The 12,887-nt window shown below is 36.2% G+C and overlaps 1 protein-coding gene across 1 annotated transcript in view; it reads right to left on the bottom strand.

The window, feature by feature from the left end:
• Positions 1–2,110: 2,110 nt before the first annotated feature.
• The window catches only part of FBXO33 (F-box protein 33), a 32,243-nt gene continuing 21,466 nt past the window's right edge, over positions 2,111–12,887 (bottom strand). The window contains exons 2-4 of the mRNA XM_004376487.3: positions 6,949–7,059; positions 5,696–6,381; positions 2,111–4,216 (exon numbers count right to left, since the gene is read on the bottom strand). Coding sequence (XP_004376544.1) covers positions 3,945–4,216; positions 5,696–6,381; positions 6,949–7,059 — 1,069 coding nt within the window. The 3' untranslated portion in view covers positions 2,111–3,944. The remainder of the gene's footprint in view (positions 4,217–5,695; positions 6,382–6,948; positions 7,060–12,887) is intronic.

Below are 12,887 nucleotides of genomic sequence, written 5' to 3'. Positions count from 1 at the left end.
CAAGGGGGAGAGGTGCTGGGAGCTGAAATGGGAAGAAGGCTTCCTGCAGGTGCAGCTCCAGGCATCAGCCTCTAATTTCTGCCTTCATGCATAACAGATTTCTGTCTGTAGGTGGCTGACATGTGCTCTCAGTAGTGTCCCAACTAGCAGCAGGGCGATGTATGGGAGAACTACAAATTAGAGCATCATTATTTTTAAATACTTGTAATGAAAAAGTTCACTTGAATTCAAAATTAATTTACATCCTAACAAGAAATCTCAATATTACATTTACCAAAGAAAGAAAAGGAAGAGCTATTATTTTTGAATGGTTGGAGGAAAAAAAAGTTTAGAAATTATTACCTATTTTTGAGGTATTTCTTATTGATGACAATACTCAAATTTTGAAGAGGGTATCAGTTAAAACATTTAACAAGATTTTATTTGTAAGTTCTATACAAATTCAGTATTTCCCCCAACTTATGTATTTTACTTTCTCCAATTCCCTCGAGTTTATACCAGTATGCTACACAACAGTTTCTGCGTGCCAGAATGTGAAAAAAGTTGGGAAGCACTATGGTGCAGTCGCTGGGTATTATTCACACCTGCTGTGTGTTACCACATTAAACCAAAAAACCAACCTGTTGCTGTCAAGTTGATCCCGACTCATAGTGACCCTGCAGGAAAGAGAACTGCCCCATAGAGTTTCCAAGGAGCCGGCTAGTGGATTTGAACTGCCGACCTTTTGGTTAGCAGACTATCTCTTAACCACTCCGCCACCAGGGCTCCAAAAACCATTATTACCTACCAAAAATTCAGACACACTCAATTCCGCATGCCCTCCATTACTGATTTCATAAAGTCTGATTCATGCTATAAGCTCCAAGCAAGCTAAGTTTCTCCATCTATGTATTCAACTGTAAGCCCACTGTCCCTCCCTAGCCCCACCCCATCAACCTCCCAACTTCTTTATTCCTAGGATAGTTGGAGAAATGGGAAAGTAATTTTAGTTATGTAAATTTCATAGTTTAGTAAGCTATGTTTTAAAAATATCTTATTCGATATGTTTGTTCAAAGATGATCTTACATGTCCATGAGCCGTTAGGCTAACAACAGTTAAAAATTTCAATGAAGAATCAGTTTTAGGTAGCCAAATCCAATCCCTTATTTCTCAGATGAAGAAACTGAAGCTCAAGGAGGTTAATTTTATTATGCTCAAGTAGCACTGGCGCCAGAGCTTAGACTAGAAAACATACGTTGAGCCTTCCAGTTCAGTGCTTTACTACACCAAGCTTCACTAGCTGTTAGTCATATATATTAATAATAGACTTTCTTTTTCCATAAATTTTAGGTACTATTATTTTGGTATTTTAGAAACACTGGTAGCTTAGGCATTAAGAGTTCGGCTGCAAACCAAAAGGTCAGCAGTTTGAATCCACCAGGCACTCCTTGGAAACCCTATAGGGCAGTTCTACTCTGTCCTATAGGGTTGCTATGAGTCGGAATTGACAACACCAACGGGTTTGGTTGGTTTTGGTTTATTTTGTTATTTTAAATACATACTTAAACATATTGATTCATCCAAAGGAGTCAGATGTGTCCTGGAAATACAGCAGCAGTAGGTACAATGATAGTTCTTTCTGAACACCAGAGTATTCCAAGACCAGGCCATGCCTGGAATGATTAAGGAAGGAAAGACGAAAGCAGGAAAACCATTTTCTTTCCCATAAATGAGAGGTGTTTGTCTCACCAACTAAGAATGGAGATTATAACGCCAAACTGAAGCAATACAGGTAGGGGTTTATATCTATTTAATACTGGCATAGCTGAAGAAGTATTTTTGCATCATCCAGTATAGGTATTTTTAAAAAGAAGAAGTTCCTATAGTCTACAAAACTAGTATTATCATAATAATGCATTCTAAGTGCACAATACACTGGGATTTTATGCTAACTAGTCTAGTATTTGCCTTTAAACATGTAGTTTTTCAAAGTGAGTTTAAAAAAACCCAAAAAAACTCTCAAAATTATTCAGTCTAAGACTTTTTTTTACAATGTATGCCCAAATTTAAGCTTTGTTGCACTAGAATACAATAGGAGCTCAAAAAGAGCTAACATATGATTATACACGATTTAAGAATTGTTGCATTTTATTCAACACTAGAAGTTTTCATGCTTCATATACAATAAAATATATTACAATGATCACTTTTTAATGCTTTATTCATTGATTAAAAGCATATACATTTAACATAAACCATACAACATCAGTCATCAGGTCAAACATTCAGCTGGTTTCCTTACAGTTTCTGTCAGGAGTTATTTTATCTGATCACATTTATATGATAAAATCTCACCACATCTGGCATTTACACACACTGTGCCAGTGGATTCACACTACTGATGTACATATAAAATCCGCATGGTATGTGCTCACTGGAGACAAAACAGTGCACACCTGTCAAAAGGTCATTTTAATATAAGATGGTAAAACCATTTGTAAAACATATATAAACTTTTTCCATAAATAGAATCATATCTGGACATCTGTTGCATAAATTGTGTTTCCAAAGCTTACAATAGAGCAGCCAGGTCTCAGCACTGCTGGGCACCCACGTTGGCTACTTACTTTATTATTGCAGACTGTCCTTTAACATTAAATGCACAACATTCGTACCATTTAAAACTGGGGTCAGGTGGAAGTCTCACAGAGACCACGTCTGTACCGCGGTTGCCCTGAAACAGTTAAATCGGCTTTTAAAGCCTCTCAGATATAACAAGGTTTTAAAACATATTTCATGGAATGTTCTTCATGTATCATAGCAGCTCATACCTGTGATAGAACAAGCTTTTCAGTTTTTCCTTTCTTTCCTTTACATTCACTATTCACAGTGAAACAGGTGCATGGTTTTTTTTTTCTTTTGTTTTTTTTCAGAGTTCTGAGGTTGCTGACTGAGCCACAGCACAGCTGTGTACCACAGGTCGAAAATCGACCTTAAATATTACAATCTAGCAGTATCTGGCTGGCCAGAGTGGGCCAGCCCCTGCCAGCATGTGGGCACTTCTTCATTTAAGTCTATTCTTTGGCAGCTGACACGCGCGCTGACAGAGAAAAATCCAGTGACTTGTTGCTAGGGATTTCACGACTAATGTTTGAAAGCATGTGTGTTTATGAGTCTGTTTTGATTTTCTCTTTGGAGGTTTACCCTGGAATACAGTTTCTGTCTTCCTCCACTATTTAAAATCTGGGCTAAAAAGCTAACTTGAATGTATAATGTAATTGATGAATAAAATTAAGCAGGATATAGTTTTAAAAAAATCCAACATATTGAGTTTTCATGTTTATGTAAATGCATTTTTTTAAAAAAGGATTAAGCAATATTCTAACCTAGTACTATACAAAATTCAGAATGGTATTTGGAGATATCAACTATTACATGTGTAATGAAAGTTAAAGTCTTGGCTTTCTGTTAAAGGTAACTCATTTGGGATCAAATTATCCTCCCTTCATCCATTTCAAATCAAAATTAATGAAATGCTATCAGAATGCATGAATGCAATGCACTGCATACAAATCCACCAGCCTATGGATATATATCTATATATGTATAAAAATAATTTGGCTCCTGAGCTCTGACACAGAAATAGTAAAAACATCAAAAAGGCAGAGTAACTCAGTGAAAAATAAAGTTAGCCAGCAACCTCAGACAACCTTTGGTTGTATATCCTTAAGGTTTGGTAACAAGTCCATTAACCGTGAAGGCCCTACGCATTGTCACTTTGAACTTCTAAACCAATACCCGACTACGTTCTTTGATCAAGAAGTAGAATATACATATATAATTCTATAAAGCTAATACTGATTAAACACAGCACAAAGGGATTATTAATTCACACTACTGGAAAAAACATAATAGGACCCTACTTGCATATGTAACCACACGAATTGTACATTTTTTAAAAAAGCTAAATGCCTTCGCTGAAGCTTTGCATCTCTCTGTAAAAATGACGATTTGGTTCAGTGAAGACACTGAGTGATTCGATGTCCATGACCGCATGCCAGGGTTGACCCAGGCCCAGGGAAACTTGCTCAATAAGGTTATGCACTGGATCCACATCCTGGTCGGCCAGTTCACCTTGGTCAAAATCAATGCTTTCTTCGGTGACTTCAAGCACTTTTAGATCAGGGCCACGAAGACGAGCAATGGCAATGAGGTTGTGTGCCCACACTGTGTAACCTGAAAAATAAGACAAGCACTGTCATTTCCTTGGATTTTATTTTTGTCTATTTGACAGCTTCTTGAGAAGCTTCAAATTTTGTATGTCACTTACCACTATGATCTTTTTCCTTTAAAAATATATTGAGTTTGGAAAAGGAAATATTATTGTTTAGCTCAAGGGGGAAAAAAAAAGCTAGAAGTTTGATATTGTCTCCTAAAACACCACTGTGGGTGGTAAACTGGTAGGTAATGTAATCCTATTCTGATAGCATTGCATTCAGTCAAATAAAAGACAACTAAAGTTTGAAGTATAATTTTATAACTTTGGACAGTGATGTTATCATAGGGAAAATTTTTGCTTCCTACATGTGTTATCTATTAACAATATAAACTGGTATTTTCCAATTGTTGAAAAACATCTCCTATGATACTTCACAGTCCAAAGTTATGAAGTGACACTTTAAACTTGAAAGACAAATTGTTAACTGTCAGTAATATAAACATGTAAAGTATAAAGCAGTCATGGGAAAGAAATGTACAAATTTCAGAATAATGGTTACCTCCGGGAAGGAATGGAAGGAAGCCATAGAGGGCTTTAGCTATATCTAACATTTTATTTCTTAAAAGAAGAAAAAAGCTTTTTAAAAGACTGGTTTGAAAATAACTTTTAAATTACCTCATATTTCTTTATTCTATATACAATCCCCATTTTACTTACTACTTGAATATTGGTGTATTCTTTGTTACTACCTCTGATGACTGGCCCAATTATAAAGCAAAACTTGGGAAGTAAGACACATTCCCACATACAAGTGCATGCTATAAAAATAATTACAAAAATAATCAAACAGAGCTAATAAAGAGTTTAAGACATTCATAAAGACTTTTTATTTTGTATCTTGTAATTGTCTTACAAGTAGCAGAAAAGGAAGTAAAATGGTCTTCTATTTGTCAGGATAGCAACTCTTTCTATAAATAACAATATTTCATGTTAAGATGAAAGGCCCCTGTAAGAAATAAGCATTGCTTACTTAATAGAACCATCACTGAAATAAATGTCATATAAATTATTAATACACTGACACCTAAAATCCAGAAGATGAGGTAGCGAACATTAAAAAAAATTATACTTTCTGTTCCTTCTGTGCTGTTTTTAAGGGATCTTATGATTAGAGGGAATGTATCTATTGCAAATAGATATGTATATTTTCTTAAGACAGCAAAACTAATTTCAAATGCCATTTTGTGAAATACCACCAATCTCATGGCGGAAGAAAAAAGTAATAGAGGAGGTGCAGCAGAACACCTGGGGTTGAAATATGACTGTTCCATTTGTTAGTGATATATCTTATAGACCTTTAAAAGGATAAGAACCTGCACATTGAGTTGTTGTAAGATTTCTTGACACTATTATGGTCAGTGCCATCTTTTCACTGGCATAAAATGTTTTTTGAATGTAAGACCGATATCAAATAATAGCGAACAAAAATCACCTACCATGAATTGCCAGAAGAGAGAGCTTTGTGCACCTCCATGCTAATAAAACCAACGGATCTTCATTTCGGTTGTCACTAAGATCTGGAAAACCAGACGTGTCAATCACATCATTCATTAATATAAAATGACTGAGGAACTTGTCATACTGCCTGGATATAAGATCAATAATAGCCCCTGAAACACAAGTGATGTAGCTGTCAAAATGAATCCTCTCTAGTGGTATACTGGGTTTCAGAATCTTTAACATATCTTCACTCTTGATATCAAAAGCCATTATGTAGACCCGAAGGCTGGTGCTCTTTCGTGACAGGGCTTTCCAATGCTCATCATTTGGCATGTTGTCCAGAGACTTGTGCATCACAGAAACATTGTGGACCAAGAGAGACAGTCGTTGCAAAGGCATGTGGTTGCTATCGGTTAAGACTCTTGCCATCTCAGCTGTAAAGTCACAGAAATCCAGGGCAAGTGAGCGCAGATTCACAAATCGCTCCAGTTCAACTGCAGTAATAAGAGTGCTGTTACCAGGAATATTGTTGTCCAGTAAACTCAGGTGCTCCATGGTGTTGGCAATAGAGTTTGAGAGAGATGACAGTGATGTTGGGGTTACTATTTCCAGCATAAATCCACAGGATAGCCATTTCATTTGCCTACTATTACTCAGTATTTCTTCAAACAGTTGCTGAATTCTGTAAAAAAACCACATGCCACAAGGACCCCACAGCATTTAGTTCTAATGATTTAACACTGACTTTTGAAAACAGGCGATAAATGGCATGCAATGTTGAGACCCATTTTCTCTCATTAGTTAACTACTTTCTATTCAGCCCACAAGTAATATAATCACAAATATCATTAAAATTCACCTGAAAATATACTGAATAAGATATACTAAACATATAGATGTATTAAACATATAGAAATATATTCCTCCTCCAAGGAAATCAGCATTTTACATCAGTATAGTAGAGAAGAGTGATGACATGCAATTTACGTTCTAGGAAAGGCAGGCAGAAAAATAACCATTTTAAATAGCAGCAATTAGCTAGCAAGTTCTCTGATTTGTCTTAAAGACTTATGACATAGAATGGCATATGCTGATCACTATATTTCATAGTTAAGACATTTTGAGGACAAATTTTCTTCTTACAAAAGAAAATTACTCTTCTGATTGTGTCTTACAATTTCTCAGAGGAATTAAAAAATATGAAAATTATTATTAGAATAAGCCCCTTTCCACCAACTATATAACTTACTGTTTAATTTTTTTGCCATCAGGGTCCGCCTTGCTGAGGTATGTATTTGACAAACTTCCTTGCTGTTGTAGAACGCTTATGTCTCCAAAAAGACTAAATTTCTGAAGATTCCTACAAGAAAAATTATTTAAAATGACTTTCTAAATAATTGAAGTATGTAGCAGAAGGGATATTTTAGAAAAGTTTCCACCTTATAACTTATTTAAAACAAACAAAAACCAAACCCGCTGCTGTCAAGTTGATTCTGACTCACAGTGACCCTACAGTACAGAGTAGAACTGCCCCATAGGGTTTCCAAGGAGTGGTAGGTGGATTCAAACTGCTGACCTTTTGGTTAGCAGCTGAGCTCTTAACCACTGTGCCACAGGGGCTTCTATAACTTCTGTAAAATCCAAGTAAGTACTTTCTGACTGCTTTATACATACAATGAAAAGCAACACAGTACAGGTAAAACAGCATAAGCTTTAAAGAATGAAAGTTGGGGTATGAAGATTGGATCAGAAACTCAGTATTTTAATGACCACAGAAAAGCCTCTTAATGTCCCTGAGACTCAGTTTCTTCACCTATCTTATCGGGTTTGGGGATGAGCAAATAAGAAATGACATATAAAACAACTGTATAAGCCCTAAACTTTTTATAGATGTTAGTTATAACAATTTCTCAAACCAGTTAACTTAGTCAACTTGGCAAATGCTCAATGGTAGGGAACTTCCCTGAAGCTATCTTCTCAGTAAGAAATACTCTTTGACTGAAACCCAAAAAGAACCTTCCCCAGTTTTATAATCAATCAACCCAAACCAAACCCACTGCCATCAAACTGTTCCGACTCATAGTGACCCTACAGAACAGAGCAGAACTGCCCCATAGGGTTTCCAAGGCTGTACTCTTTATGAAAGCAGACTGCCACATCTGTCTCCTGTGGAACAGCTGGTGGGTTCAAACCGCCAACCTTCCGGTTAGCAGCTGAGTGCTTTTAACCACTGCACCAATCAAGGGAGACAAAAAGCTATGCAAAAACTTTTCAGTTTTAGATAATTTTAGCTATAAAAAAACACTTTTCTAATAGTAGAATTCTAAATAAAGTAGGAGAAAACTAAAAAAAAACTGGATAAAGATTAAAGCAGAAATTAGCAGTACTCCTAAATACCAATCATAACCAACTAGAGATTCTATTTACAATACAAAATTTAAGGATAACTTTAATAAATGTATAATCCATAAGAAGGATAAAATATTTAAATAAATGAAAATAAAATTTCTTGATAGCATGTTACATTTTTCCAAATTAATAACCTTAATTTCACTGAAAAGTTGATGACTCTAAAATTTAGCTTAAAGAATAATCATTAATTCATTTATTCATTCAAGCAGACATTCACTGAAGTTCTACTAAATGCCAAGCACTGTGGTATATACTGAAGATACAACAGTGATCAAGTGCTATGAAGGATAGGTACACAGTGCTACATATCATGGTGGTATCTGACTAAATCAGAGAAGGCTTCCCTACATAGATGGATTAAAATGGGATCTTAAGGATGAGTGGGAGTTAACCAGGAGAAGGAGAGTGGGGAGAGAGTGTTACGGGAAAAAGGAAAAGCATGTGCAGAGCTCCTGAACTGAAGAAGCAAAATGAGCTTGGAGCACTGAAAGGAACCAGCGTGACTGGAGTATACAGGGAGAAGATGAACATGAAGTGAGGCTATAGAGGTTGATAGGGTCCTATGTCAAATAAAAAAGTTTGGTTTTTGCCTTAAAAATAATGAGAATGAGATGCCCAAAAAAATGGTTTTAAGTAGGGAATAAAGTGATTAAATTTGTGTCTAGAAACATTACTTTGGCATCAGAACAGCCTGGAAGGAGGGCAGAGTCAAAGAATGGAGACTACTCAACAGGCTATTTTAGTAATAGAGATGAGAGAGAATGGTAGCTTGAACTGGGTTTTGGTGGTAGAGGTGGAGAGAATGGACAGGCTGAAGGTATATTTAAGAGTTAAAATGGACAAGAATGGGTGTTGCATTAGCTATAAGGGCGAGGAATAGAGAGCAGTCAAGAATAACTTAAATTTTCTAGGTTGTGGAACTGCATAGATGGTAGAGCTTTCCTTTGGGATAAGGATTACTAAAAATGAATCGAAAATTTATCAGAGTTTTTTTTTTTTTTTTTGGCAGGGGGAGGAAGGTGAGGTGATGGAAGAGTTAGATTATAAGCTCTATTTTGGACATGTTGAAACTCATGCCATTAAGATGTCACCAGGTTTGGAGCTGAGCAGTTATCTGGGTGAAAACTGAAGCCATGAAGAGGGGCAATGGCGCTTACAGAAAGAGTGTAAATGAGAAGGAAAGTAGGCAAAGAGTTAAGTCAGGAAGAACTCCAGTAATTAAAACAGAGAAGGATGATGCTGCATGGGAGATTGAGAAGTCATGGCCAGGGAATGGCCAGGGAAGTTGGAGAAAAGCTAGGAGTATGAAAATCAAAGAAACCAAGGGGCAAGTATTTCACAAAGAACTCAGTGATCAACGGTGTCAAATACTGCTCCAACGTTTTATAAAATGGGGACTAAAATATGTACACTGGTTTTAGCAACAGTGATCAGAATGGAAGTTGTTTTGTGTTGTGATGAGAAGAGGTCAGGCTGCAGTAGAATGAGAAATAGGAAGTGAGGAATTAGAGACAGTAGATACAGACAACTCTTTCAGAAAATTGTGCTGTGAAGAGGAGAGATGAAAGGGATTTTAGAGTATATAAAAGCTTCCAGTGGAAAGGCAGGGGCTGTATACAAGACGGAATGGATATGGCTCCTGATAAGGATGGCAGAGAAGGATAAACAACCTTCCATACCAGATATAAAGCATACCACACAGTCACAGTATCAAAATCAGTAACGGTATTGGTAGAAAGACGAGGAGATAAATCAACAGAACAGATAGCTAGAAATAGACCCTGTTATTTAGAACAGTTTAATAAATGATATAGAAGGTATTACAAATCAGTAGAGAAGGGGGAAGCATATTTAATGAGTGGCATTGGGACAAATAATTAACAGTTTCAGAGGTGAATCAAATTCAATCCAATTCTGACTCAACAGACGAAAATAATCTACAGAGACAAATCAAAGTAAAACTAGAAAGAAAGTGAAATGCATCTTTATGTCATTTCTGAAGGAAAAGATTTTCTAAGCTTTGAAGAATAAATCAGAAAGGAAATGAGAAATTTTTCTACAGACAAATGAAAAACTTGATAGTCAACAATACATTTTACTAAAAAAAGCAAACTGACAAAAAGAAAAACACGTGAAACAAATGCTAACTGTTTTTTATATATACAAGAACCCCACATAAATCAAGAAGAAAAACATTAAGAGTCTAACTGGTAGATGGGAAAAAGTTATAAAAGAGCCAATGTAGAACATGTCAAGGAAAATATTAGAGGGATTACTAATAGAAATAATCTTATTTTTTCTTGACCTTTAAACAATTTAAAATTAGTCAATCCATTAAACTTAACTTTCCATGTGACTCCCAGAAAAACTGTATTCTTCAAAACATTTCAGAAGAAGACATTAAACTTTTGAAAAGAACATTTTCTCATTTAAAAAAAAGGACATAAAATTGTTCTTTAGAGGATGGCTACCATATCAGACTCCAAAGGGAACACTGCTTTAATATATAACTATGCTTGCTTTTAAAGTATATCCTCTTTAATTTTTTTTTTTAATTCTAAAGTTTCCATCATATCCAGGATGATACATCATATCCTCATAACCTCTTCTAGAAAGCAAAAATCAAAATTTTAAAGACATAATATTTGTTTTTGGAGACTATGAATTCTAATATGAAGTAGAAAAAATCACATTCAGAGTCCTGTACAAGTCATACAGTCTCATTATTTTTCCCCTTCAACCCAACTTCTGTTAGTTACTACTGTATATCCATAACACTGTCAATGTGGTATTTACTTCTTCCACGAAGGATTAAAAAGTCATGAGAACTGCCTTTCCACTGTAAATAACTAGAAAACTGGATAAAACATATGAAACAACTATTTTCAAACACTGGACAATAAGAATGTAGGACTGTGATCCCTAAAAGATAGGAAAAATGAGATGAGTGCTATGATTACCCCAGATTACAGCCTGGAGAGTTTCCAATGCAATGCAGGGTGGAAGAACCCAAATAGAGCCCTGCGGTTTCCCTGAGTTGAGGAGACAGAGATTTGGGGGAGCCCAAAGTGGCTAGAATTTGCAGGGCAGAGTACCAGAGAAAAGTAAGCTGCTCAGAGAGAGCTCCACAGATTTGCAGAGGTGTCCCCTCAGGTCTTTGGCTGAGAATGATCTGCATATGTGTGGGGTGAAACTCTACAAGGCTAGAGAAAGTACCACTGGAAAGCAGTAGAGCATGGTGGTGAGAAGAGTTCATGTTCCCATCAGTCACAGTTAAGAGAACTTGTAATATAGGAGGACTGAGTAGCATCCTCAGAAAAGTCATGCCTTAGTTAAAAAAAAACAAACAAACCCATTGCTGTCAAGTCGATTCCAATTCATACAGACCCTATAGGACGGAGGAGAACTGCCCCATAGGGTTACCAAGCAGGGTTCGAATTGCCTACCTTTTGTTAGCAGTGAAGCTCTTAACTACTGCACACCATGCCTTAGTAGTGGGGATAAATTAGCGCTAGAGTAAAGGTTGCTCTGGACCTGTCTAACAAATGGCTTGAAAGGATCAAACTGATTTCACATTAATTATGTTCTAGAACAAAGTCCAACACTAGGGAAAATCGTATATATAATGAAAAAACCTGTCTTCACAATATATAAAGAACTCTTGCAACTTAATAAGAAGATATATGAATGGCAAACTGCACATGAAAATATGCTTATCAGTATTCATTAGAGAAATGCAACTTAAAACCTCAACAAGATACAACTGCACACCCACTAGAATGTCTAAAACTAAAAAGACTGCCAGGGAAAACGCAGAAGAGAATTTTAAATTCTCACGGACTCCAGACTTTCTGGAGCCATGGAGGCTAAGTGAACCCCCGAAACTACTGTCCTGAGATAATCTTTAAAACTCAAACCAAAAATAACACCCCGAAGCCTTCTTAAAACCAAACAATAGTTCAGCTTAACTAGTAAAAAATGTCTGCCTTGAGCATTATGCTCTTTTAAGAACCACCTATATGGGATCAAACTGACAACAGCAACTGGAAAGATTAGATACGAACCTTTAAGGGCAGTCAGTTTATGCTAATGGAGGAGGAACAACTCAGAAACGGAGAGTGAGAATGGTCGCACAACTCAAAGAATGTAATCAATGTCACTGAATTGTACATGCATAAACTGTTGAACTGGTGTAGGTTTTGCTGTGTATATTCTCAACAACAACAAGACTGACAATACCAAGTGTTGTCAAGAATGTAGAGCAACTAGAACTCATATATTGTTTCTAGGAATGCAAAAATGGTACAGCCACTTTGAAAAGTTTGGGAATTTCTTAAAAAGTTAAAGACATACTTATCATATGATCCAGTGATCCGAACCCTAGGTATTTACCCAAGAGAAATAGAAGCATATGTCCACACAAAGATCAGTATGCATAAGTTCACAGCAGAGAAAAACTGACAATACAAATGTCCATCAACTGGCAAATCATGGTATACTCATGCAATGGAATACTACCCAACAATAAAAAGGAACGGACTACTTATACATGCTACGTATGGACTGATATCAAAAGCATTATGCCAATCACATATACTGTTTGATTCCATTTATAAAAATTTCTAGAAAAAGCAAAATCATACTGATAGAAAGCAGATCAGTGTTTCCCCAGGACCCAGGATGGGGGAGAGGACTGACTACAAAGGGGCTGTGGTAAAATGAGTTTCTTTATGTGGCCTTTTCTCTTGGTTCTTTGGAAAAAGTTTGAGGTCTTTC

Source organism: Trichechus manatus, unplaced genomic scaffold (assembly GCF_000243295.1).
Source record: "Trichechus manatus latirostris isolate Lorelei unplaced genomic scaffold, TriManLat1.0 scaffold00043, whole genome shotgun sequence".
NCBI lineage: Eukaryota > Metazoa > Chordata > Mammalia > Sirenia > Trichechidae > Trichechus > Trichechus manatus.
The sequence above is the reverse complement of the archived record's forward strand: the minus strand, read 5'-3'. Positions and strand labels throughout refer to the sequence as shown.